General features: G+C 39.7%; 1 protein-coding gene across 6 annotated transcripts in view; it reads left to right on the top strand.

Annotated features, from left to right (window-relative positions):
* HIVEP2 (HIVEP zinc finger 2) overlaps positions 1-25423 on the top strand; it is a 137339-nt gene that overhangs the window by 100171 nt on the left and 11745 nt on the right. For all 6 annotated transcript variants that reach the window (XM_085055724.1, XM_085055720.1, XM_085055721.1 and 3 more), the window contains 4 exons: positions 10769-10813; positions 12076-17698; positions 18455-18609; positions 23660-23835. In XM_085055724.1, the coding sequence (XP_084911850.1) occupies positions 12287-17698; positions 18455-18609; positions 23660-23835 (5743 nt within the window). In that variant the 5' untranslated portion in view covers positions 10769-10813; positions 12076-12286. The remainder of the gene's footprint in view (positions 1-10768; positions 10814-12075; positions 17699-18454; positions 18610-23659; positions 23836-25423) is intronic.

Genomic DNA, 25423 nt, shown 5'->3' with positions numbered 1-25423 from the left:
CAAGTCGTGTTTCCCTTGCTGGCAGCTCCTTTGTCAGGGTAAGGGCTGTGCACCAGCCCTGGGCAAGTGTGACGTGCAGGACCAGGCTGTAAGAGAGAGACACTGTGTCCCAATGCCCTCTGGCCAGGCACAGCAGTGCCCCAGGGCGTGGGACATGCCCCTTGCCTTCACCTCCTGCTGCTCCCCCCAGTTTGCTGGTACAGCTCTGGTTTTGCCTCTGAATCTACTCACATAGTCTGATGGGCCATTTATTAGGATGTCTTAATAGAAACCTTCCAAGTATTTATTATGGGATGCCAGGATGCAAAAGACACAATGAAGATTTGTCTGGTCTTTTCACCTTTACTCTTGTCATAATGTCAGTGAAAAGGGGACAATTTCAAAATCTGACTTTTCCCCCCCTTGTGTTCTCAAGTTGCTCAAGTTAGAAACAGGAAGCTGTTTTGCATAAAGGTAAGATTGTGTTTTTAACAAGAAATGTTGGTGTTAGACAGACTAAATATACCCACACAGTCATACTCAGTGGGTAGTCCTAGCTATTTTTAGGCTTTATTTGTGCCTCTCTTTATTTGTTTTTTTTTTTTAGTGACACCTCCACTGTACCTTCAGCTCTTAGTGAGGCACCACTTCCTGCACTGGTATGAAACTGGCAATTACAGCCAGCCTTGTCAGGTGTCATTTATCAGGCATTGCAGAGGGCTGGTTTCAGCAAAGGAAGAACAAAGCTTAATAAAAAGAGAGAGAGGGAGAATCATTCTCTTAATAATTTGCCCTTTGCAACAACAGACCCTTATCAGATCACCCACGCTCATCTGGCTGCTGACGCTGTACTTGCTTCATTAGTATGAGCTATTTTTACACCTTTTGTGTCTTTTGAGGAACCGAGTGGGCCTGCTGGCTTGTAGTGATTCACCATCTCCAGGCGAACAGGGTGTCCTCAAACCCTGTCAGTGGGGGAGGAAGGGAAAAGGAGGGGGAAGAGTTCAATTGAACCAGTGAGTCGATTTAGTTGATTATTTGTCTTAGGTGGTCTCAGTGCTAAAATATTGCACTGTAGTCTTAAGGAAAATAGCTTATGTGTTTTTTGTTTGCAGCGCAGCATTTCAGATTGTTAGGAGCTATCCCTAGGAACATTTAGTAATAATTAGTTCAAGTGTAGCTTGAAGCCCTGCATGCTTGTGCATATACTCTGTGTGTTTATTTCCCTGTCTATAAAGGGAATGCTGAGGGCTAGACTTGGGGATGTTTGGGAGTTGAACTTGATCTTTAAAGGTCCCTTCCAACCTGAAACATTGGATTGCATGTTGGTGATGCTTTCTTTTGTTTGTGGTGTACAAGTGTCGTTGGTGTATCACAAGCACCCAAGAGACTTTTGACCCAGACTGTTAGGTGATTTCACTTCCACTTCTGATAATGGAAAGAAACACTAAACTTGGTGGAATGAGCCAGGCAGGATTCAGGAGAAGGAGAACCCTGTATGAAGTTGTCTGGAGTTTTCTAAAGTTGAGCAGCAGTTCCTTCCCCTTTTGATGGACCATCAGTCCTGAGAATGTTGTCTTAGAGCCTACTGAGCTCTTGCCTGGTGGCTGAAATTAGGATTCTTTGCTGCCCTTACTTCAGCTTTTCATGGTTAGGAGTGATTTGGTGTTCAATGGTTTCACATTACAGGTTTCCATGGAGTAGTTTCAAAAGTCTGTGGTATGTGGGATACATATATGAAACTTTAAGGTGTTGTGGTGAGGCACCCCAGTCTAAACTTGTCTGATAAAAAGTCATCATGAAATCTGAACAGTGTCTTTCCTGAAAAATTTTTTGGGTTTCATTGTGTTGTGCTTGTTGAGCATCTGTAACTTGGCTGTTGGCTTTGTCTGTCCCTTAAATATCAACAGCTCTGGAATAACAGAAGTTTTAAATATATCTTCAGGCATCTTGGTAGACCTTCATCTCTTCAGAAGTGTTTGCTTGGGAGAGTGATGATAATGTTAATAAACAGAGTTGACTTGTGATTTGTAGGAAGAAACATATGTGCAAAAAGTGAAATTTCACTTATACCTACAAAATGCAGCAAAAAGCATGTGCATATTTTGCTGAACTTTTAAGAGGTGTTCTAATGCAATTGAATATAATACATATTGACTTTCAATGCTTCATACAGTAAAAAAGAACAAATTATTGTGAAATATGTCCAGAATAATTTTGAATATGTTTTTTTTTCTTTTTTTCCCCTCTGCTGGCTGTCCTGAGGGTTGTAAAGAAAGCAGCATTCAAAAATATGCAGTCTAGTGAATGTATCCTACATTATCACTGTAATGATCAGAATCTTTAGGCAATGCTCAGTGATTGGATTTGCTTCAGCAAAATGCCGGTATTGAGTCATTAGTCAAAATGAAACATTTTGGCTGCTGAGTAGCGACTGTTGTGACATCTGTGTGATATTTAGGATTTGAAGCTCAATAGCTGATCTCAGCTGAACTCTTATAAAGTATTCAGGATGGATGGAAATAAAACTGCTATGAAGACCCATTCTACTTTTTTGGGTGGAAAAAAGTGGGAAAAAAAGTAGTAAGAAACATACTGCTGATGTTTAGCATGTGTCTGTTTTTATTTTGACGTGTGATGACCACAGAGCTTAGTAAACAATGACAGGTTTTAAAATTAGCTTGTATAATAATTGGTGTGAACGAAAAACAAATACAAGCTCAGGAACTATAAATGTCTTCCTATGTAATTCTTCCCAGGGTGAGGCTTTCAGTCAGAAGCAGTCCATTTGCTTACTTAAAAAGGTGTTTGAATGATACTGATATTTTCATGTGAAATGAAAGTGGTTTCTTTTGACATGGTGTGAAAGGAGGCATGGCTGTTCTCAAAATCTGCCGTGGTTGCATAATTAGGATTGTGTAACTTTTTAACTTAAAAAACCTCACTTCCCAGAAAATTCAGTTATATTTTCCCTCTGAGCTGAAAATCCTAGGCAAAGGCCTGATATTTGTGTACCATTTCCTTTTGGCATGAGAAGAATAATTACTTTGTACCTAAAAATGTTGCAATATTTACACAAACCTAGATTTTCTTTTTTTTCCTGGGGAAACTTGAGGGAAAGCTGTATGATATCTTAATAGGGATTTACCAGTACAGCTGTGTTCTCCCCAGTGTCTGCCCATTTGCAGTTTTTGTGTGAAAACGATGAGGCATTTCAGCCTTGCATGTCATTACAGTTAGGAAGATTCTTATATCTGACAACTTTAACAGTTTGAACTCTCCAGTGAAAATGTTCTTACCCTTCTTACTGTAGGTGAGGTTTTATAAGTCTATAAATGCCTACAAACCACATCCGCATGGAAATTTTAGTCTTTGCATACATTTTATCCTTCACAAGTGCTGCTAAATTCATCGTTTACCTAATCTGTCCTTTATTAGGTGTGAAATTTCCCTTCTGATTAACACATTTCTTTTTGTTGAATCAAGAAAAAAATTCTTTAATCTCAGTAATTTTCACCAGTTCTTGCAAATGCAAAACCTTCATTGCAATCCCAGGGGCATTGCATAGCATCATTGGTTAGTGTCTGAGCCTTTGCTTTTCAGTGATTCTAAGTTTTTATCCCTTTTTGGGCAGGGCCAAAGCTCCATTTCTTTTCTGCATGGCAAGCGTGCAGAGAAAAGTAATTCTACAAACAGTGATTGGAAACTATTTGACACTTTTATGGTTTGGCACGGAATCCTTATGTTCAACTGGTGTGGCTCAGAAAAAAGTGAGATAGTGGAGTTTCTGCTGATAGAGAGTAGCCCAAGAATTAAGAGCTCATTTGTATCTCACCACTGTCTTGGATACTCCTAGACATTGTTAATGTGTATTTAGTAAATACTGTTTTTTATTACTTAATTCACCTTTGAGAGACACTCATTCTTCTGCAGATAGCACCAATGGGATCAGGCATCATAGAAAACTTGCTTCAGCCACCAAAATGGTGTTTGAAGAGGACCTTAGTGGTAGGCATCCGTTTCTGCCTGTTCTCTGCTTGGGAGCTCTTCTCATGCTCATAAGTCACTGTGTACTACAAATCAAAAGAAAATGGGGGGGGGGGAGCAGAGCAAAACAATTGTAATATTTTTGTTGCCTTCTGAAATTTTAATAATACCGGGAGTAGTGCCTGCATGATCTGCCGTTGCTCTGCCATTACATTTTAAGGTCCACATGGGAATTGATTGGTATTTTATTAAAATGTTTTCGTTTTTTAACTTGTTCTCCAAGCAAATAAGTACCAGTGTGAAATGATTAGCAGTTTATATAGTTTTCTTGTTTAGTTTCATATCTGAATAATGCCAATCCTTTGCTGTTGTATAGAGACAAATTCAGGATGTCCATGTCAGAAGGCAGACAAACAGAACAGGTAGATTTTGTGTTATCTGACATGCTCTGTCAGGCTGTTAAAATGCACAGCAAGATTAGGCAACCAGAAACAAAATATTTACCTGATCCATTAAAAGCAGCAGGATCAGAGGGATCAATTAACTGCTAATTGATTGACAAGATTGTTTGATTTGTTGCTGCTTTGGCATCTCTTTGATAGCAGGGGTTTGTTCAGTTCAAGGGGAAGAATTGTGATTTGTTTTCATATTCCTGCCTATAAAGGAAGTGTCTAAGATTAATTTGGCTCCTGCATAGTTTTTTCTCTTCTTTTTTTCTTTTAATACTCATCCTGTGGAAATAAGTGTTCAGCTGGAATTTGGCAACGTTAAAGGCTTTTTTATACATTTTTTTCCATCTGGTAGTAACATGTACATTGTGTATGATGCTGAAACAGGAAATGGTGATATACTTTTAAGTGAGCAATCCTTGTCATTATAGTTAAAAGGTCAGTAGTGTTAAAGCATTTCTGCTCTAGACTTCTTCTATGGCTTCTTAAAACACACTCAATTTGAAGTTAAGGTTTTTGGTTGGTGCTATTTTTCTACAGAGAGCAGCAGTTTAAAATTATATTTGAGATATTTTACATAGCAAAAAACTGTGTTTTGCTGCAGCTGTACTCAAAGCATTTTGATACAAACCAGCATCTCTTAATGAAAATTGACCGTGTTTTCCTACTACTGTCTAATTGAACATTTCTTGCAATATATGTTGCAATTTTCACTGTAGACATCTTAGAGGTGTTGGATTAGTTTATTTTCACCTTGTAGCAAATAACTTCACATATTTAGTATGTAGGATGTAAGAGCATAAACCTAAGTGGTCCAATTCTGTTTGTTTTTATGAGGAATAAATCTCGAATTATGTCCTTGGATTTGCAACTCTTTGCTTCAGATTCATACCAGGTTAATGTAGAGCAGAATTTGGCTCTCCTTCTTGCTGTTGGAATAATTTGTCTCCTTTTAGTCTCTCCAAGTCAAATCTTGTATCTGTTCAAAGTTTCTTGAAGTCAAATGAGAAGCTCCTGTTTCATACCTGATTTTTCTGTTAGTGTGTTTCTGCACCTGACCTCTGACTCAGTAGTGTCACATTCAGAGTCTTGTCCTTCTTCACAGCAAGTACACATACATATTTATATGAAATGTCTGAATAAGTATAAGATCCTATAGCTCAGGTTATGAGGTGTTAGGGTACAACAGATTTGATTACTTATTTGTTTTTTAGTTGTTTCAGTGTGCTTTTAAGCAGGCAGATATCAGTTATTTTCTTCAACATATTCTAATAGTAGTCTCAGGTAATAGTTTGAATTATTTGAATTAATTAAGATTAAGGTGAATAAGGTAACAGCATAAAAATAATTAAATACTCAATACTACTACAATTATCTAGAATCTGTTAGATGCCAATTTTCAATGGCTGAGATTCTAGAGCAGTTCTCAAAGTGTAAGCCAGATTTAGTTCAAAAACTGAAATAATAATTGCACAAATCAAAATGCCAGATTTCATACCTCTTCTAGTTTTACATGCATAGAATCTGTCCCTTGAGACCAGGAACTACCAGGAACACAAATGTGTGCTCATGAGAGTAAAAGCCAGAAGTTGATGTTGGGTCACAGTGAGGTTGCAGTCTGCCCTTGATGCATCTGTAATTGGATCCTCTCAATGAGTCCCTTCAGTTCCTGGCTTCTTGGGGAATCCTTGTGAGCACAATATAGCAATGGAGAACAGATCCTGCCCTGTAGCTTGTCCTCAAGTAAGCTTAGTACAGTTTGTTAGATCATTGTGTACTGTGTGTACTTGCTGAACAGTGTTTGATTTTGTATTGGACAGTACTTTTAAATTACATTTAATAATTAGTTCAGCTGCCCAAATTAAAAAAAAAAACCAAAACAACAACAACCAAACAACCAACCAAATAAACAAAAAACAACCAAACACATATGTGTTATTCTAAATATTTCAGGGTTTTTGCAAAACTGTGATTCTCTGTATGGTTTTGGAGAATGGCAATACATTCAATAAAGCACTGAAATCCAGAGGGCAGGGAGAACATCTGGGGTGAAATTAAATTAACAAATCAGACTAGTATCTTCAAATGTGAAGAGGTAACAACAGCAGTTACAAGATAAAAAGTGGTAGATTAAAATAAATACATCTAACCTATTTTAAAAGAGCTGCCTTCTTTGAATTGCATATGTAGAATTATGTCTTTGGCAGGCAAGACTCCTGCCAAACTGCAGCAAAAGCACAGGCATCCTCACATTCCCCAGTAACTCAAGGCTTTGCCAAGTGTCAGTGGTTGGCATAGGAATTTACAGTCATTCCTAGAGGTGTTCAAATAGACAGGTACACAACCACAGTCAGATTGGTCAGATTAGCCCCCTAACCATGGGCTGTTAGAAATGCTAGGGGAATCTCTCTGGTCAGGAATGGGAAGTATTTTTGCAAAACTGGGAAATTAAAGTGTTTCTTTTTCCTTATCTTTTTAATAAGTACAATTCAAAGACAGCAAGTGTGATGTCAAGTGGTGTCAAAAAGCTTGCAGTTGGACATCTCACTTTTTTTTTCATTTGTGTAAAATGCCAAAACTATGCACCCCGAGGACTGCATTCTTTTTCTTATGTTGCTACATAACATCCTCAGCCCATAAATGAATATATAACCTTGGAAAGAGGGATTAACAATAGCTTATGTATCTTCATGCCAGTTAAATCCTTCAGTTCAGAGGTGTACACTGGATGCTGGTTGAGAGCTATTCTTCAGACCTAGCCCACCTATGACTTTGCCTACGTAAAAGAAACTATAAATCCATATTTTACAAGGGATCCCAGTCTTTTAAAAATTTTTCATTGGGATATCAACACCAAGCAGTTCTTTGGGGAATCTAATTAGTAGGACAGTAAGAAACGTGTAAGACAGCAAGCTGAAAGTGTGCTGTCTTTCTTCCTGAAAGGCCAAGGCAATTTTGTTCTCAGTTGCAGGTGGGGAAGAGCTCAGAGGTGGCCTCTCTTGTAAGGCTGCTGGGCTTATCCCAGACATAACCTAGACTTGCCTAATAAGGGTCTTGGCAGAGGTCTGTGCATGAACGTAAGGATTTCACAGGAGCCACTGCAGCTTGTCTGTGCTAACACTTGCCCTATAGAATACAAATTCTTCGGGGGCCACTTACTGTGGTTTTAGTCTGGCTTTGTGCTGGCAGAGCTGGACAGAAAAGAGTTAGAACAGGGCTGCATCTGACCCTTAGTCCTTATGCTAGAGTCAATATTTATTCTGTATGGTGCACTCAGGATTTAGCCTGGAAGACATAAGCTTCCAATTTGTTCACTTGCAAGAACTGTAACATGAGCTACAAATTGAGGAGCAGCAAAAGTAGTATTTTTGCCAAATTTTATTTTAAAGCTGTTGAGTGTAACCATTTTAATGGTCTGGGAAAAAAAAGAGAAAAAAAAAAAAGAAAAGGAAGGAATAATCTTGGAGCTCTGCAGTCAACCAGACATGCATCCTTTGCATACAGCTCACAAAGGCAAGCTGGTTAAAAAGCGAGCAATAGGATAATGCTCCTTTCTAGAAAGTTTTGAAAGTCTTGATTTAGTAGGTGCATCTGACATAAATATAGCTTCTGGTTTCCAAGTAATCTTCTCATGTTCAAAGTCTTCACAGAAGTGAAATGTCGTGTTTTGAAGTGGGCAGATAGCACAGCTAATGTGACTGGGGGAGCTGGGTCTTGGGCCACATTCCCATCAGGAAACCTGGCTTGGCCCTCAGCCAGGAAGGACTTTGCAGCTCCTGTCAAACAATGTGCTCCATGCAACTCCCATACAGCTTCTAATCCGTGTAGGTGGGCTAGTCTTATTCACTCCGGCAGAGCTGAGCTGTGCCAAAGGTATAAAAAAAAATTGTGCACTTTTATCATCCTTAGTTCCTTAGTTTTAAATAGGCAGTACTTGAAATGTAATGAGTTTCTGTCTATCGAATAGTATAAGTTTGATGACAAGCAATATTTAAAAGTGTATTTTCCATTTTTTTCTAGAGGAGAAATACTAATCACTTGGAAAAATGGAAGTCTGTTGTCAGTTTAAGCTCGGCTGTGGATGCAGCCAGATAAGATAGAGTCTTGACTGGATAAAACAGACAGAATGCCAACCAGCTTTGCAGTGTCTTACATTTCTCCAGTTAGGCCAGTTTTCCATTAGGGAGGGGAAAAAGAACAAAGGAAATAATATTAAAGCCATCTTTGACACAGGATGGATGGCAGCTCAAACCAAACCAGAAGTTATGATGTTCATTCTGGAAAGGGATTTATTTCCCCCAGGAGAGTGGCTCTGGCCAAATTTAAGCCATCGATAATCCCTGTAATTAGTCTATACCTTTTTCATAGTGTAGACTACTCTGTATAGAATGTTCTGAAATTGCAGGATGGCAGAATGGCTTTAGCTCTGTAACAGAGGTCTCAGTTCAGAACAGAAAAGTTTTGGATGTATATTAGCATCATCTTTTGCTGAAATAAAACCATTGCTGTCACATTGCTGTAACTGGCAGATTTCTTCTATGAAGGTGCTCTCAGTGAAAGGAGTATGGAAAAGAAAGGATACTCCCATGTTCTATAAATTTCTCCTTCACCATTTGTGAAATTGTCTTATAAGGAGAAAAGTATTTTTCTCTGAAGATGGATAATAACTTTATGCTCTCTCAGTGAGGAACATTCACTCTTGTCCTTTTTTTGCTTTCTCAAGCCACACATTTTCCTTTACATCTGTGCTCGTATATTGGCATCATTAGTGACCAGTCTACTCAGCTGCTGAAAGTGATTTGCCACTTACCTGCATTTCCCCATAAGCCCCTGCTGAGCAGCTCTGTAGTAACCACTTCTGATATCTTTGAACTCGTGCACAAGGTTTCCTTTTTCCATTTGGATGGGCACTTTTTATTTGAGCAAGTGAATTAGGAAATTTTTTTCAAATTATACTTTGGTTGCATTTTTTGTCTTTGATTTAGGAGAATCAGACAGGAGAATTATTTTAAAAAAAACATTAGCATATCAAAGCTGAATGACATTATGACCTAAAATATGCCGGTTTACATTTGATAGCTTGCTGTTATTTTGTACTACAGGGGATTTCTCTATAGTTAAAATTGAAAAATATTTGACTAAACCAACATTCCATCAGTTATTGCTGCCCAAACTACTGATATCTTATTTATACTACTAAATAATTAATTAATAAAAGGTGGCATGGTAGTGATTCTATTTGTGTCAAGTTATCAGGCTTTGCTAACACCTGTTTGTTCTTTGAAAGTGTTATAAATACGAAGAATTAAAAAGTATCTTTCAGTTTTCGTTGAGTTCTTTCCGTTAGTTCTTTGTAATTTTTTGGTGTCATGAAATGGAGAAAGCATGAGTGCTCTAGCTTCTTTCTGATATTTGCTAATTACATTACAGTAGTCTATATCCCCTACTCTGAAGCAAAAGTTGCAGCTGTTTCTAAAGATCTGTTCGTTCGAGATGTTCTGACTTCTGTCATAAATAAAAACCATAAAGAAACGCAATCATTCTTGCTTTTGTTATCACAATTGATCAAACATCCCTTTTAATGAAGCAAAAGCTAAAATCTGATTTGTTGATTTGTTGAAAACTGAAAGGGAGAGTCCTCCTTTGATGGGAGAAATGGCCTTAGGGCAGTGAGATGATGTTCAGGCTCCCTGCTCTCTGAGCTGGTCTTTCCAACAATACGGAGTAGCCTGCAGTGTGGTGACAGTCAGAGAGGTGGCAAATCATGGCAGTCACAGAAGTCTTTTAACCATGTATTCTGTAATTTCCTTCTGTAAGTTTCTTCTTTGAGAAGGCAGCCATATATTCTTTAGTGGTATCACACAGCTGTTAACTAATTTGGACACCTACTCCCATTTCACTCCATTTTCTTGTCCCTGAGTGGTGACAGCCTGACCAGGAGTTTGTGCTGGTCCCCGAAACATTTAATGAGAGGCCTGGAGTCTAAAAGTATTAGCTTGAGAGAGGCATTGAAAGGGGATTTGCCAAGGGGATTCAGGGATAATCTGGGTTTAACAAAGGCATAGGAATGAAGAGGTACATTGACAAGTTCTCTTTTCACTGATTCAGGAAGGTGAGACTTTATTAGTTTAGACTTGCTGTTATTCATCTACACATTGGAAACCTAAGTCCTTTAAAACTATTCATGCTCGTAGTCTTCAAATGTAATTGTTCAGACCTCTAAGACACAAATGAAATTTTCTAGTGGATGGGAAAATAAAATTTTCTGGCCTCTACTGTTAAGAATATAAGATTTTCATCATCATCTACACTTAATAGCAAAAATTTCTTATAATTGTATTTTTTTTCCACAGGAAATTTGAAGATAGTCATGCCTATTAGATGTTTAGAAGATGCAGGTAATTACTTGATACTGAAAAGAAAATCATAAATGCCTATTACCTGTGTGTTTTCCTGTACTTTGCTATTGTTTCTTTAAGCCAAATTCAGTTTTCCCACTGTAGGAATGAAAAGTATTCCAGCATCTTTAATACTGATTTTTTTTTACCCTTTTCTTTGCTATTGTTAAATCATGACTGTCTTTATAATTCTTGTTATTTTATCCAGAAAATGTCCTGTGTTTGGATAATATGAAAACAGGAAGCACAGATTCTACTTCAAATTCAAATGCTGTACTTTTCTATGAAAATCGTACCTCTGAGCTTTTGGTTTTTATAATAGAACTGTGGAAACCTATTGCATTTAAGCATTAAAAATGCATGTATACCTGGATGGAATTGTTTCAACAGTGAAATCTAAAATGCTAAAGTAACATAAACACAGTCTCTAATACATCTAGCAAGACTTTCTCACTAAAGTTTAACGTAGTGAATGGAACATGGAGTGGGGGAAAGGTACCAATAGTGCTGTGTTTGGAACACTTCTTTGATATCTCTGTTTTGACTGTTTACATGTAGTTTAGAATGGTGAACAGCACCTTCTTCTAAAACCAGTTAGATGATCTAAGGTAAGAAGTACCTCACTTTAGCAATTTTTTAGCAATATTTGGTATATATCCCAAATAACTTTGTCTAGTTGACTGTGAGAAACAAGCATCTCCATAGATGAGGGCCATGTGCATAGACAGCTTCTCTGTGAGAAGCACCTATGATGATATGGAAAGATTTCTTCTCTGATCAACCTCCTTTGACTTTAGAGCAAGGCCAGGTGACTAAAGTGCACGTCTGAACCGTAGGTGAGTAGTACTGGATAAGGTAATTTCTACCTGCAGTGTTAGGCCTCTATTTTCAGCAGTGATTTGCTGAAAGAACTTTGAAAGTATGTGATGGACGTTCTGAGATCAAGCCTTTAAACTGTCCCCAGAAAGCCTTCCAAAGCTACTGTTTAATTTGGAAAGTGTAGGTCTCTCTTTTGTATTCCTAGGGCTGCTATTGAGTAGTGATTATGCTTTTGTGCAGCCTCTGGAGTCAGTCTTTACTGTGTCTGCTCACAAAAGGGAGTTTTGTGAAATGTAGTTACCTTTGCTTAAGTCCCTCAGTAATTTCCATGTAAGGCTAAATAGAAGTGCAACTGACTGTACCAATGTTGTTTAGTATGGCTGTACTAATTGGTGTGTGTGGGTTTGGTTTTTTTTATTTTTTTATTTTATGTTTCTGTACAGGTAGCTGTGTCACCATGGAAGAGATGAAGAGAACTTTGCTCTAGGAGATCACAAGTATCTCTGGATCATTCTGTGTCTCAGTATTTAATAACAATGGAACATGTCCAAATGCTATAACAAGTCTTTGCAAATGTATAATAAACTGTTTAGGAAATTTCATGCCATGAACAGAACTGTATAATACTCTCATTAGTGTACAGACACAAATCTAATGCCTATAGACTACTGCGTGGAAAGTTCCAAAGAGAAAGAAAAGTCTGTGAACTTGAAACAGCCCTGGAAAAATGGGAGCAACAAAACTTTAAAAAGCACAGCTTTGGGCACACTCCATGTGTCTGCACAGCTTTCAAGTGAACTAGCACTTAAGACCTTGTGTAACAAAATGGACTCTGGGGAAACAGCTATAGGGCAAAAAGCTACCTCAAGGTCTGAAGAAACTGCTAAAGTACCAAGTAGATGGAGGCAAGAACATTCAGCTGTTATTAAGATGAGCACTTTCGGCAATCAAGAAGTACAGCGGCAACCACAGATAGATCACGAGCAAATAGGAAACACGGCATCAGCACAACTTTTTAGTTCTGGGAAACTGGTATCATCAAATGAAGCTGCACAGCAAGTCACAGAGAAGCAATATCCACAGCATCGTCCAAGCCCTTACTCATGTCAGCATTCACTTTCCTTTCCACAGCATTCATTGCCACAAGGCTTCTTGCACAACATAAAGCCACATCAAAGCTTGGAAGGCCCTCCTTGGCAGTTTCCTAGCCACCTGCAATCAGTTGCCTCAGAGGACTTGTTTCCTTTTCATATGCATAGCCATAGTGGAGGTTTCTCCAGGAAGAAGATTTCAAGTTTGAACCCTGCATACAGCCAATATTCACAGAAATCTTTAGAACAATCAGAAGATGCTCACAAAAAGGAGCACAAACCCAAAAAGCCTGGCAAGTACATTTGTCCTTACTGTAATCGGGCCTGTGCCAAACCTAGTGTACTTAAAAAGCATATTAGGTCTCATACTGGTGAGCGACCATACCCTTGTGTTCCTTGTGGTTTCTCCTTCAAGACGAAAAGCAACCTCTACAAACACAGGAAGTCTCATGCCCATGCAATTAAGGCAGGATTGGTACCTTTCACAGAGTCAGCAGTGTCTAAATTGGATCTCGATGCCAGTTACATCGATGTGGAAGCTGAGATACATTCAGATGGTGAGCAGAGCACAGACACTGATGAGGAGACCTCACTCCTAGTGGAAGGGTCTGACAAACTGAGCCCGGTCTCACAGCTCCCACTGGACATTGCTAGCAGGAGTGGTTTTCACTCCTCCATGGAAGAGTCCTTGGTGGGCCCTATGAAAGTCCCCATTTTGATTATCCCTAAAAGTGGGATTCAGTTACCCAGTGAGACTTCACCGTATATTGGCTCTGATATGTTGCAAACCCCATCCTTAAGTACCAAGTCTGATGACTCTCACACAGTTAAACAGCGACTTGCACTAAGACTGTCAGAGAAAAAAGGACAAGATTCTGAGCAGTCATTAAACCTCCTGAGCCCACACAGTAAAGGAAGCACTGACTCTGGCTATTTTTCCCGCTCAGAAAGCGCTGAGCAGCAAATTAGCCCACCAAATACTAATGCAAAGTCTTACGAAGAGATAATTTTTGGGAAGTTCTATAGGATTAATCAAAGGACAGCACTAACTGTAGCCACAACAAATCAGGAACACAGTTTAATGGGTAGAAAGGGCAAAACAGACCCATCACCTCTTTTAAATAACAGATTAGATATCAAGATGCTTGAGGAACATATTTCTCACCTGACTCCAAATAAAGAGGAACTCATTGACTCCAGTAATTTGAGCACTATTAAATCTACACAAGTTTATCCAGGCAGCAATACAGAATGTAGACAATCCCAGACCACATCATCCATCAAAAGTGAATCCAGCTTGTACCAAGTCAGTCAGCAGGGTGATGTGCCTGTCCTTCTAGAGCCCCCAGTAGATTCCTCTCCTCTAATTAGAAGTAACTCCATGCCAACCTCTTCCGCAAACAGCCTAAGTGTTCCCCCATCTCTGAGAGGAAGTCACTCATTTGATGAGAAGATGACTGGCTCTGATGATGTATTTTATCCCGGGACAGTGGGAATATCCCACCAAAGGATGCTGAGAAGGCAGGCTGCCTTTGAACTGCCATCTGTACAGGAGGGACACTCAGATTCAGACTATCATGGAAGACCAGGGAAAAATATCATTATTGCTTCCAGCAGACAGACAGCAGGTGACAAAGGACCATCCTTAAAAGAGAAGAAGGGAGACAAGACCGTGTATGACTATGATGCCAGTGGAAAGCACTACAGAAAGTGGGAAGAATTTGAAGCTCAGAAGCAGAACTACAGGGACTCACCATCCTTGGGTGGGATGAACAAAGGGGGAGAGTTTTTTATTGATCCACTTGGACAATCTCAGTCAGTGCCATCCATGCTTGGAACAACTTTTGAAAACAGAAAGCGCAGGAAAGAGGAGAGTGTTGGAGATGAGGAAGACAGTCCTATGATTTGCAGCAGTACAAGTGGCACCCCTGGGGGAACTCAATCTTTGGACTTCGATCCCAAATCCCAAATTCAGGAAGTGCCAAGAAGTGGATTTGCCCTTCAAGGCCTGGACAATGCTCCCCATTGCCATGCAGAGCGTTTTGAAGTGTGCAGGCCTTACTTGCAGTCTGGAAGTCCAGCAGCTTCTCTGGAAGACTCATCCCTAACTGCAGAGCAAGAAAAGACTGCAGAATCACTGGTTAGAAAGCCTCCTGGAAATGTCATCTCTGTCATTCAGCACACAAATTCATTGAGTAGGCCAAACTCATTTGAAAGGTCTGAATCTACAGAACATATTGCATGCCAGCAGGAAAAGATGTATTCACCATCTGAAACATGTGAGAGCGAGATTTGTGAGTCCCCAATGAGCCCAGACCGAGCTCCACAAATGGAAAGTGTTGACACCGGTAAGCCATCCCCATCCCAGCAGCCTCAGCCGTGTCACATGCAGCCCAGGTTGGTTCGCCAGCACAACATACAGGTACCTGAAATTCGTGTCACAGAGGAGCCAGATAAGCCTGAAAAAGATAAAGAAGTGCAGAGTAAAGAGCAGGAGAGACCCACTGAAGAATTCCAGTGGCCCCAGAGAAGTGAAACCCTTTCTCAGCTTCCAGCTGAAAAGCTACCACCCAAAAAGAAGCGCTTAAGACTGGCTGACATGGAGCACTCCTCTGGAGAATCCAGCTTTGAGTCTACAGGTACAAGCCTCTCTCGCAGCCCTAGCCAAGAAAGTAATTTGTCCCACAGTTCCAGTTTTTCAATGTCCTTTGAAAGAGAAGAGAGTATGAAGTTCATCACACCTTCCAAACAAGATGAATTTGGAAAACAGTCTGAGTTTTTAACAGTTCCAGCAGGTGCTTACTCACTTTCCGTCCCTGGGCATCACCATCAGAGGGAAATGAGACGCTGCTCTTCTGAACAGATGCCCTGTCCTCATGCTGCTGAAATTCCAGAGATCCGAAGTAAATCCTTTGATTACGGGAACCTTTCTCATGCCTCTTCAGCTGGAACACCTACTGTGGCATTGTCTCCATCCCGAGAAAGGAAGAAATGCTTCTTGGTTCGCCAAGCTTCCTTCAGTGGTTTTCCAGAGATTTCCCAGACTGATCAGAGCACAGAACAAAGTATAAAGCAGGAGCAGATGGAACATTCACAGGTTGGTCTTCGCTCCTCCCAGCTTGCCTGGCATCACTCCCCTTCCTCTGTACTTCAGCCTATTCAGGTGGATGACTCTGGAAAACAAGTTATTGGCTCTTGTGCTCAGCTTAGTAATAGCTCATCCCACCTTGCCCAGCAACAGGCTCTTGTTGCAGACAGCCCGGAAGTGTTAAGGACTCCCTTAATCCAACAAGCACCTTATATTCCTAGCAAACATCTGTCAGAGCAGCAGCAGCTATTTGCACATCAAGAAAAAGTTCCATTTCCCCCTATTCATAGCACCTTGTTTCAGTTCCCCTATCCAGCTGTCTGTATGGTTCACTTACCACCATCTCAGCAGCCTATCTTGTGGCAGTCATGCACAGAACCTCTGCACTTCCAGCATCAATTTGTACAACAGCTGCAGAAATCTTACATCAAACAGCCTTTCCAAACAGACCTTCCTCCAAGTTATCACCTGGAACACGCACCAGAGCTTATTGGAAAGAAAGCAGCTGATTATGTGCACGCTAAAGAACAAGCATACCAGCATTACTCAGGAACATCTGGGCCGTATTCAAAAAATACTCTTGCTAGGTACCAGTCAGACCATAGCATTAAACCAACAGATATCTCCTCTGAGCAGCATCTTCAGACAGATTTTGACTCCCCAAGTGATGGATCTGTACAGTCTTTGCCGGGAACAGTTGTTCCTGTCAGGATTCAAACCCATGTGCCATCTTACGGTAGTGTCATGTACACAAGCATTTCCCAGATCCTTGGACAGAGCAACAGCCCTGCAATTGTAATTTGTAAAGTTGATGAGACAGTTTCTCAAAGAACATTGGTAACCAATGCAACCATGCAAGGAATTGGATTTAACATAGCTCAGATGTTGGGTCATCATGGAGGACTAGAAAAATATCCTTTGTGGAAAGTGCCACAGACACTTCCACTTGGACTGGAGCCACCAATTCCCTTGTGTCTGCCTTCCACTTCTGACATGGCTTCTACCTTGGGAGGAAGCAAACGAATGCTTTCCCCTGCCAGCAGCTTGGAGCTCTTCATGGAGACCAAGCAGCAGAAACGAGTCAAAGAAGAAAAAATGTATGGGCAGATAGTTGAGGAACTAAGTGCAGTTGAGTTAACTAATTCAGATATAAAGAAAGATTTTCCAAGAGTGCAGAAGCCTCAACTAGTCAGACAGAGCTGTGCTACTGAGCCAAAAGAAAGTCTGCCATCCCTGTCATCCTCTTCATCACTGTCCTCCTCATCATCTCAAGATTTCCCAGCTGTCAGCATGGCAGGAGCTGATGCATTCCCACTGAGCAGAGAGAAACTTTCCAGTTTTGATTCCACATCACCAGGACAGAAGTCCAGTGGCCCATCTGAAGGAAGAGACTCACCAGAAGAGTTGGATGTGGATGAAACAGCCTCAGATATGAGCATGAGTCCACAGAGGTCTTCATTGCCACCAGGAGAAATTCAGACAGAAGACCAATTGAAACATCAAAAATTACCTCTTGGGATGTTAGTCCAGATGTCATCTAATGCTGTTGGGAAAGTCACAGCCTCAACCATTCTCCTGACAGATGTGGCAGATTTTCAACAGATCCTTCAGTTCCCAAGTCTGCGTACTACTACTACTGTGAGCTGGTGTTTCTTAAACTATACGAAACCCAACTACACTCAGCAACCAACCCTCAAAGCTTCTGTTTATGCTTCATGGTGTATAAGTTCATGTAACCCAAACCCATCTGGGCTAAGTACAAAGACCACTTTAGCACTTTTAAGGTCCAAGCAGAAAAACACCACGGAAATCTACACCCTGGCTGCTATGCACAGACCTGGAGCTGGTAAACTGACATCATCAAGTGCATGGAAGCAGTTTGCTCAGGTAAATAAGAAATTTTAATAAAATTTAAATAATATATGTTTATATGAGAAATTTGTAGTAAACTGTAAAATGCGAGTTAATGGTTTTTTTTAAAAAAAAAAGATTCCCCATTGGGAAATCAGCCAGTGACATCTTCCTGAGACAACTTTTGAGCCTCAGTATATCCTTCTGCAAGCTCTGCTACTTCTGCTGTTCTCTGTCTCTGTCTCCATTTTCAAAATCAGATGTGAAAAGTGAGGCTTTTAAAGCCCTCCCTTCGTGTGTGCCAAAGCTTGATACATTATCTCCTTTTATTTTGCCCTTTGTTTTTCCTGATTTAAACAGCGTCAGACACAAACATCCACATGCATTTGTAAGAAAAGATTAAGCCAAAATTGAGTAAGGATCTTCAGATCCATTTAATGTCTTTTACATATTGACTCTTCCTAACAGATTAAGTATTTGCTAATGGTGCCAGGGAAAATTCTGTAATGGCAATAAATTACTTTCTGAGGCTTTTCCATATAATTTTCCATGATTTTTTTTTTTTCTGAGGAAAGATACAGTATTGTCTGTTTTGTCAAGACTCCTGTAAAAATTTGTCCATGTTGCCTCCTCTCTTATTCTTTGTCAAATTAAATGGGACAGATTAATTCATCGTATAAAGTTGCACCAAATGAGTTTGGCTTTGACCTGGTATGTTAAAAGTATTTGAAATGAAGTGTGCGTTTATTGTGTGCTCCAGCAGTAACACCCTTCCTTGACTTTGTTCTGCAGATGAAACACGAGCCATTCTTCTTGTTTGGCAGCAAGCTTGAAAAGAAAGTAGTGGGGAATATTATAAAAGAAAGAGTAAAAGGAGACATTCATGGAGATAAAGACATTACATCCAAACAAACTGAGCCGATACGAATTAAAATCTTTGAAGGAGGGTAAGAAAATATAACTGGAAATTTCAAGCTCAGCCTGTCATTTGAAAGACATTTAAAAATGAGTATGAATGAATTAGGATGTGAACAGTCTCCTGTATTCCTGCCATGTCTTGTAGCTCCCAAGCAACTTCTTTTTTGTGTATTTGTCAGTCTTAAAACGCACTGCAGGGTACCTGCATGATAACGTTGGGTTCTGCTTCACTATTAAGACAATTGTTTTCCATCTGTGTGAGAGCTCTTACTCCAAATTACAAAAAATGGATGAGCTGTTAACATTTTGATATTTTCTATATAGTTTCTCTGTATTTAATGACTTCATGAGGATGTCTTTCCATTTTTAGGCACTGTGTACTTCCACTCATTTGAATGGATTGACCAGATATGCTTAGTCTTATTCTTGTAATATTGTATTATTTACTGAGGTTGATTTTTGGAGATAAAATGTAAAATGCCAATGAAATGATTGGCATCTAAGCCAAATCCATAGATCTGTCAGGTATAGTTGATAAAATAATGTTTAATTTTACTGTGGCAATCTATCACTCAAGTGTTAACAGAAACAAATAACAAAGAGGGGAAAGCAAATTAACATTGTTTTGAGGCTTATGAAACTTTTTAAGAAAAGAAAATTAAATAGGCACTTATTTTTCTCTGCAGTATACTCTAAAATGGAAGATATTGTTTAGTTTCCTTCACAGAATTCTGACACAATGCAATTAGTTTGCCAGTTTTTAGTAGTGCATAGTCAGGTGGCTAAACGAGATACATTTTTCAGTCTTACCAAACTGAGATGGTGTCACAGCACTGTTTTGTTGGGCTAACAAAATGGGTCAGGAGGGAGATGTGAGAAATTCATACATCCATTTCCTTCTCCTGTCAGCTTGTACTCTTTAAAATCTCAGTTGTCTTTCATTGACATTATGTTTTTGTCTAAGATTGAATAGTCTCCGTGAAATTACCATTGCCATTTCTCTGTAGTCTGCAACACTGAAAGAGTATAGCCTACATCTTGTCTGAAAGACTGAAAATGTTATTTTTGAGATTTCTATAGGTGTGCTGGCCCAGATACCCTTATCCTGACTGTTCTCTATAGTTGTACCTTGTCTAGTACCTAAGCCAGGAGACTGGCTTTACAAGAGTGACCCAAATTCAGCAGTGAGCCTAAGTTTACAAGAAATTTAAAGAGCTGTTGCTTTAACTCACACCCACTTTGAAATATAAGATTTTCCTGCTTCCCACTATGTTGCATTTCTGAATTTGGATGACCCAGCTGAAGATAGTGCCTTGATGTAAGCTGCATGATGAGAGGTCAGAAGAGTAAAAGTGTGTTAAGAAAAGGAGGATTCAGATGAGTGTGAACTGCAGAAAATCACTCAATAAAAAGCCTCTACTATCTAATACTTCAAGAAATCTTGTGTGTTGCTTGCACTAACTTAAGTTTTCCCGTACACCAATGAGGTTTATGAAACTATTTAAGTAAAAGCATATAATTCACACTTCACCTAGAAATGCTCCTAGTAATACCATGGGTATGTTTAGATACCCTTTGAGCAAAACAAAACATAAGAACCTTAATGTGCACGATAATTTCTGGAGTGGGGAGAACAAATATTCTGTGCAATAGAGTGGGGCTTCCTCAATAGAAATGAATAACCTGCAAAACTACAGCGAATGAGGTGATGCAATGTCAGGAGGTCCACTCTTTACTCATGCATAATAATTTTATGGTATATTTTACAAGAATTATTTGTGGAAGAATATATTTTTTTCTTTCCATTCTAGACATTCATTTGGCTATTTCTTAAATCAATGTAATATACCTTAGATATTATTGTCATGTCTTGCATGGCTTTCTCTCCTGGTTATTGAATTTGTCCTTCTCTTTGAGTTATTGTTTATGACTTCTGAAAGCTAGTTTTTGACATGGGTGGGTTTCTGTGCTTGCTTCTTCTTGGCTGTTTGTTGAGCTATTTTGTTCTTCTCTCTTCAAGCATACCTTCATCTCTTCTCAGCAAGTAGTGCATTGAACTAAATTGCAAATGTCAGTTGTCTTAGTATCACATTTTCTCCCCTGGACAGACAAGCATGGATGGTCCTATCTTGTTTCGGCAGGATATTCTCATTTTGGTTTTTGCTTGTCATGGGGGAATGGGTTTCCTTAGGCTTAGTGATTGTTTTTGTTTCATAGGTGTGAAGAAGGTATTTAGCTGAGAAAGATCTGTGGTTATCTGCTTTTGGTTTCTGGGAAAGCCTGTCTACCTGGCAGGGCAGTTCTGCAGCTGCCTTATGTCAGTGGGGTGGAACATTCATATGGCAGCTGGGCAAAAAGCAGATAGACAGGGCTGGGGATGAGTGAGAAGCTGAAGGAACAGAATCAGGATTGAGGCAAAAAGTAGATCATAGAATCACAGAGTTGTTATGGTTGGAAAATACCTCTAAGATCATCAAGTCCAGCCATCAGCCAGTACCACCAGATGCCACAGCACATCACCACCTTGCTGCATAAAGCCCATCAAGAGCGTTTTGTAAGCGTCACAGCAGAGGGAGTTTGGAAGGAAGAAACTAACCACTGCATTATGACCGCTGGCGGGTGGCTTGATTCAAGTGAAATTATCTGAATCACAAGATCTGCTTTCCATCATCTGTGACTGCAGATGTGACTGATGGGATATGAAGCAGTGTTCCTCAAAGAAAAGCAGTAATTTGAAGTTCATTACTTGCTGCAGTGCAGTTAGTTACTAATGGTGTGCAAAGAAAGGAGGTACAGGACGAGCATGCCTGCCCGTCTGACACCTAGCTTAATGACATTATCAGCTGACAGTAAGAATTCACAGTTTGCTTATGTTTGCTCTTTTTTATCTATCAGTAATACACTATAATAGAAAAATCCAAATAAAATTACATTTTGGATAGAAATTGTAGGACTCTGAGACTTGTTAATGCATTTTAAATCAGGAGTCTCATCCAAGTCAAACTTAGAGTGGCAGTGACCAAAGTCCTTACATGGATATTAGGTAGTAGGAAGGGGAAAATTACTCCAAGCTTTGAGAGAGGCACAAGTTAGTAGTAAGATCTGGTATTCCTGAGGGCTAAAAGGTAATCACCGTAGCCTCAGACTTCTTGTCTTTTAGTTTTTGCACCGGCCCTTCTTTAAATGTCAAGTTTGTGTGTGTCATTTCTCTTACAGTCATTGTTATGATGAAGCATACTTAAAAAGTCAAGGTCAGTTGTGGCCAAAAACCATCTATATGAATGATGAAGAGACACATGTTTTATCATTGTCCTTGTGCCCAATGGGATCTGACAGGTGACAGAAGCTAGTGGAATGAGGTCAAGCAGAAGAAGAGCTGAGATGGAGAAACAGAAAAGCACATGCAATAGCATAGCATTTATCTTACCACTGTCAGTCAGCGGTGATATGGTAGACTTCATCCCAGCAAAATCAGACTGTAAGGAGAGATGAAAGGAAGATAAAATGGCAGTATTTCAAGCAATAATGGACTTTTTTTTGTCTGTGAGAGAAAGCCTGGAGTTAGTTGATGAAGCAGTGGATAGAGAGATGGCTAGCAGTCATGGGCATGTGTATATGAAGAAGAACCTGGGAAATGGGGCAGACAGACAACTCAGATCACAGAAATGTTGTGCAGAAAGCCTGCTAGAGAGATAACTAAATATTAAATTATATTAGACTATGCCAGTTTTGCCCGTGCTGCCAGGGACAATGAAGGAAATGGGAGAGGGACAATTTTGTTGGAAATGAGATGGGAAAACCTGAATTTAGGCATCCACAGTTGGAAGAGGAGCTGATGTGTTTAATAGATAAGAAGATGGACTTGAGAACAGGACACTGTTCTAAGATGTTAACTTCAGTATTTATATTGCCCATGATGTAGCTGAACACATGGGAAAGTGTTCATCTAAGAAAAGCACTCTTGAAAAATGTTTCAGCTCTGTAACCCAAAAATTGCCACTTTCTTCTTGTAGAGTTATCATCACGTTAACAGAATCTTTCACGCAGTCCCTTTTTAATTTAAAGTACTGAACGTCAGTACCAATGATATTTTGTGGGCTGTGCATCCACAGAGTGACTGAAAATACTTTGTGCTGCCTAGGAAGAGGGCAATGGAGGACAGAGAGAAAAAATATTATTTCTCAGTTCTTGTAGTTCCTGGATTTTACTTTGGATGAATGAGGCTGGAATTCTTCCCTAAAGGAATGCCCAGCAGTCCTCAAGCCTCAGAACAGCCTGAGTAGATTCCCTGGACTCTTTTAGATTTCAGTATGACCAATTTAGCATGATAATAAAGACAATGTACAGCTGTACATAGATTTTCATATATTATTTATTTTCTACCTACACACTATGTGATCAGCAAAAATAGCATAGAAAGCTTATGTCTGTTCTAAGTAAAATTCCTGTAATAGCTTTCTTCTAAGTATCCATGTTTGATGTTTACCATTTTATTTCTCAAACATCACATACCGGAGTGAACTCAATTAGGTGTCTCTTTAGTGAGGAATTTATCTTTGGGAATGTCAGACGTCTGTAATGTAAATGCATGCATCCTTGCTTGTCATCCATGTTCCCTTTATAGTTAGTGGGAAGAAACAGGCATTTCCAGGATGTGATTTATCTGATCCCAAGGGATAAATGCACGAAAATAGTTAAATGAACCATGCTCCAAAACAACACTGTTTTCAGTGGTGGTTAATGTCTGTGCTATATGAGACTACAGTGAACTGAAATAAATCCAACCTGCAGGCTTATGTTTGGAGTTGTGTCTATAGGAATGGTTGTTCATTGGTTTCCTGACAAGGTGTTTATGCTGTTCTCATACTGTAACCTGTTGGTCTCATATTGTTTAAATACATGGGGACCAGTACATTCACTGGAAGCCAAATACGTTGTGAGTTCCAGACTGAAAATTCAGTAGTTCCTTTGGACTGCTGTGGATTTGCTTTGGTGATCAGGATCAGATGCGTAGAAGTGATGTTTGTGCATGTATGAGACTTAGAGTCTATGACTTAAATACTTGTTCTCTTCCAACAGGTATAAATCAAATGAGGATTATGTCTATGTCAGAGGTCGTGGCCGAGGAAAGTACATTTGTGAAGAATGTGGCATTCGCTGCAAAAAGCCAAGCATGCTCAAAAAACATATCCGCACTCACACTGATGTCCGGCCTTATGTATGCAAGTTGTGCAATTTTGCCTTCAAAACTAAAGGTATTTTACCCTTTTTGCTGCACTCTTGCCACTTCTGGAGCTATTTTACCCCCTGAGATCCAAGCATCTATTGCAATCAAGGAGAATATTTTCTTCAGAATAGAATTGTTGTGTTTACGTATACAGGACTGTATAATAGAGTTTGTTCTCTTCTGTTTAATTGATCCAGGGATTTTGAAAGACTCTGAGACTCCTTAGATAGCTTCATTAAGACCTATAGGTTCTTGGCTGGTTCTTCTGTCTGCAGAAAAAATGTGGTAGCATAAGAACTACCCTGAAAAATAATACTCTGCCAATCTTATTGCATGGTGCAAATTTTAATTGCAGCAACCCTTAAATGCTACCAGGAGACTGCACTTCTTATGACATAATGCAGAAGCAGAGCATCAGCTGCTGTGGAATACATGCCTTCACAGGCTGTACAGTGGGTCAGTTTCAAGTTAGTAAATAATGTATGTCTCTCAGATGGGCGACTCCATCCACTATGACATTAATTATGAATAAAGATCTGATAGCTTCTGTTCACATGTATTTATCAGCACAGAAAAAAGCTTCCATTTGTCACCCTGAGGCCACAGATAATGATATTCTTTGGAATTCAGATTTGTGATGCAACCATCCTCTTGAAAGAAAAAATCCTTTTCTTGGTAGCATTTCTTTGTAGCACAGCCCAAATGAGCCTTACATTCTCAGTTTCTTAGCTTCCTTTGGCAGACAAAAGAAATGGATTCTGATCCCAATGCAGTGAACTTAACTCAAAGGGGGAGAAAGGGAGCTGAAGGAAATGTCTCCCAAGATCCCAGTGCAGCTTCATGGCTGTTTTGAGGATTGAGAATTGTAATAGTTTCCATGACTCCAGCACTTCTTCCTGTGCCAAAGATGGGAATAGCTGGTGGATGGTAGTAGACCCATCAACCTAATATAAGATGAGAACTTTCCTGGGCATGTAGAGACAAAGAAAAGGAGCACTGCTTGTTTGTAGTCCCAATAGACCATCTGGTGAGCTGTTCTCATTGCTTACATTTGACATTGCTGGAGGAATGGGTCTTGAGGAGGGACTTGGAAGTACTTGACTGTGTTATGGTTTTACAGCTATGTTCAGAGAGGACATTCCAGGAAGAAGAGGTGGCATGGAAAAAAAAAGTGAAATTGCTTGCTGAGGCTGGCATTTCTGATAGAGAAACATGGAGGAGGTGATTTGCTATTGTGCAAGAAGAGCATGAGTAAGAAGAGACTAAGTTAGTGTTTGAAGTACAAAAAGCATTTAACTGGTCTATTACTGATTATAAGCAGTTGTCAGCCTCATAACTATTGTTGCTATTCTCCTGAGAGCAGTAGGGGACAGACTTTCAGAGGTACTTAAGTTTTCAGTATTCCTGAGCATTTAGCCATCTCAGAAACCTCAATGGCCAAATTAGCCTTTTCATGCAGTGCACAGGCAAAATAAGAAACTCTTACTGAGAAGGGAATTGTTTGAACTAGCTGGAACTGAAAGTCAGAGAAGAAGAGCCTGGCTTGTGAGTTTCTAAGCACACCTGCACTACCCAGCAGAGTGGTGCAGTGCTCCTGGCTGCAGATGGCACGTGCC

This window comes from Lichenostomus cassidix, chromosome 3 (assembly GCF_008360975.1).
Source record: "Lichenostomus cassidix isolate B80296 chromosome 3, HeHo_3.0, whole genome shotgun sequence".
NCBI lineage: Eukaryota > Metazoa > Chordata > Aves > Passeriformes > Meliphagidae > Lichenostomus > Lichenostomus cassidix.
Note: the sequence above shows the minus strand (reverse complement) of the source record. Positions and strands in the feature narration are given on the sequence as shown.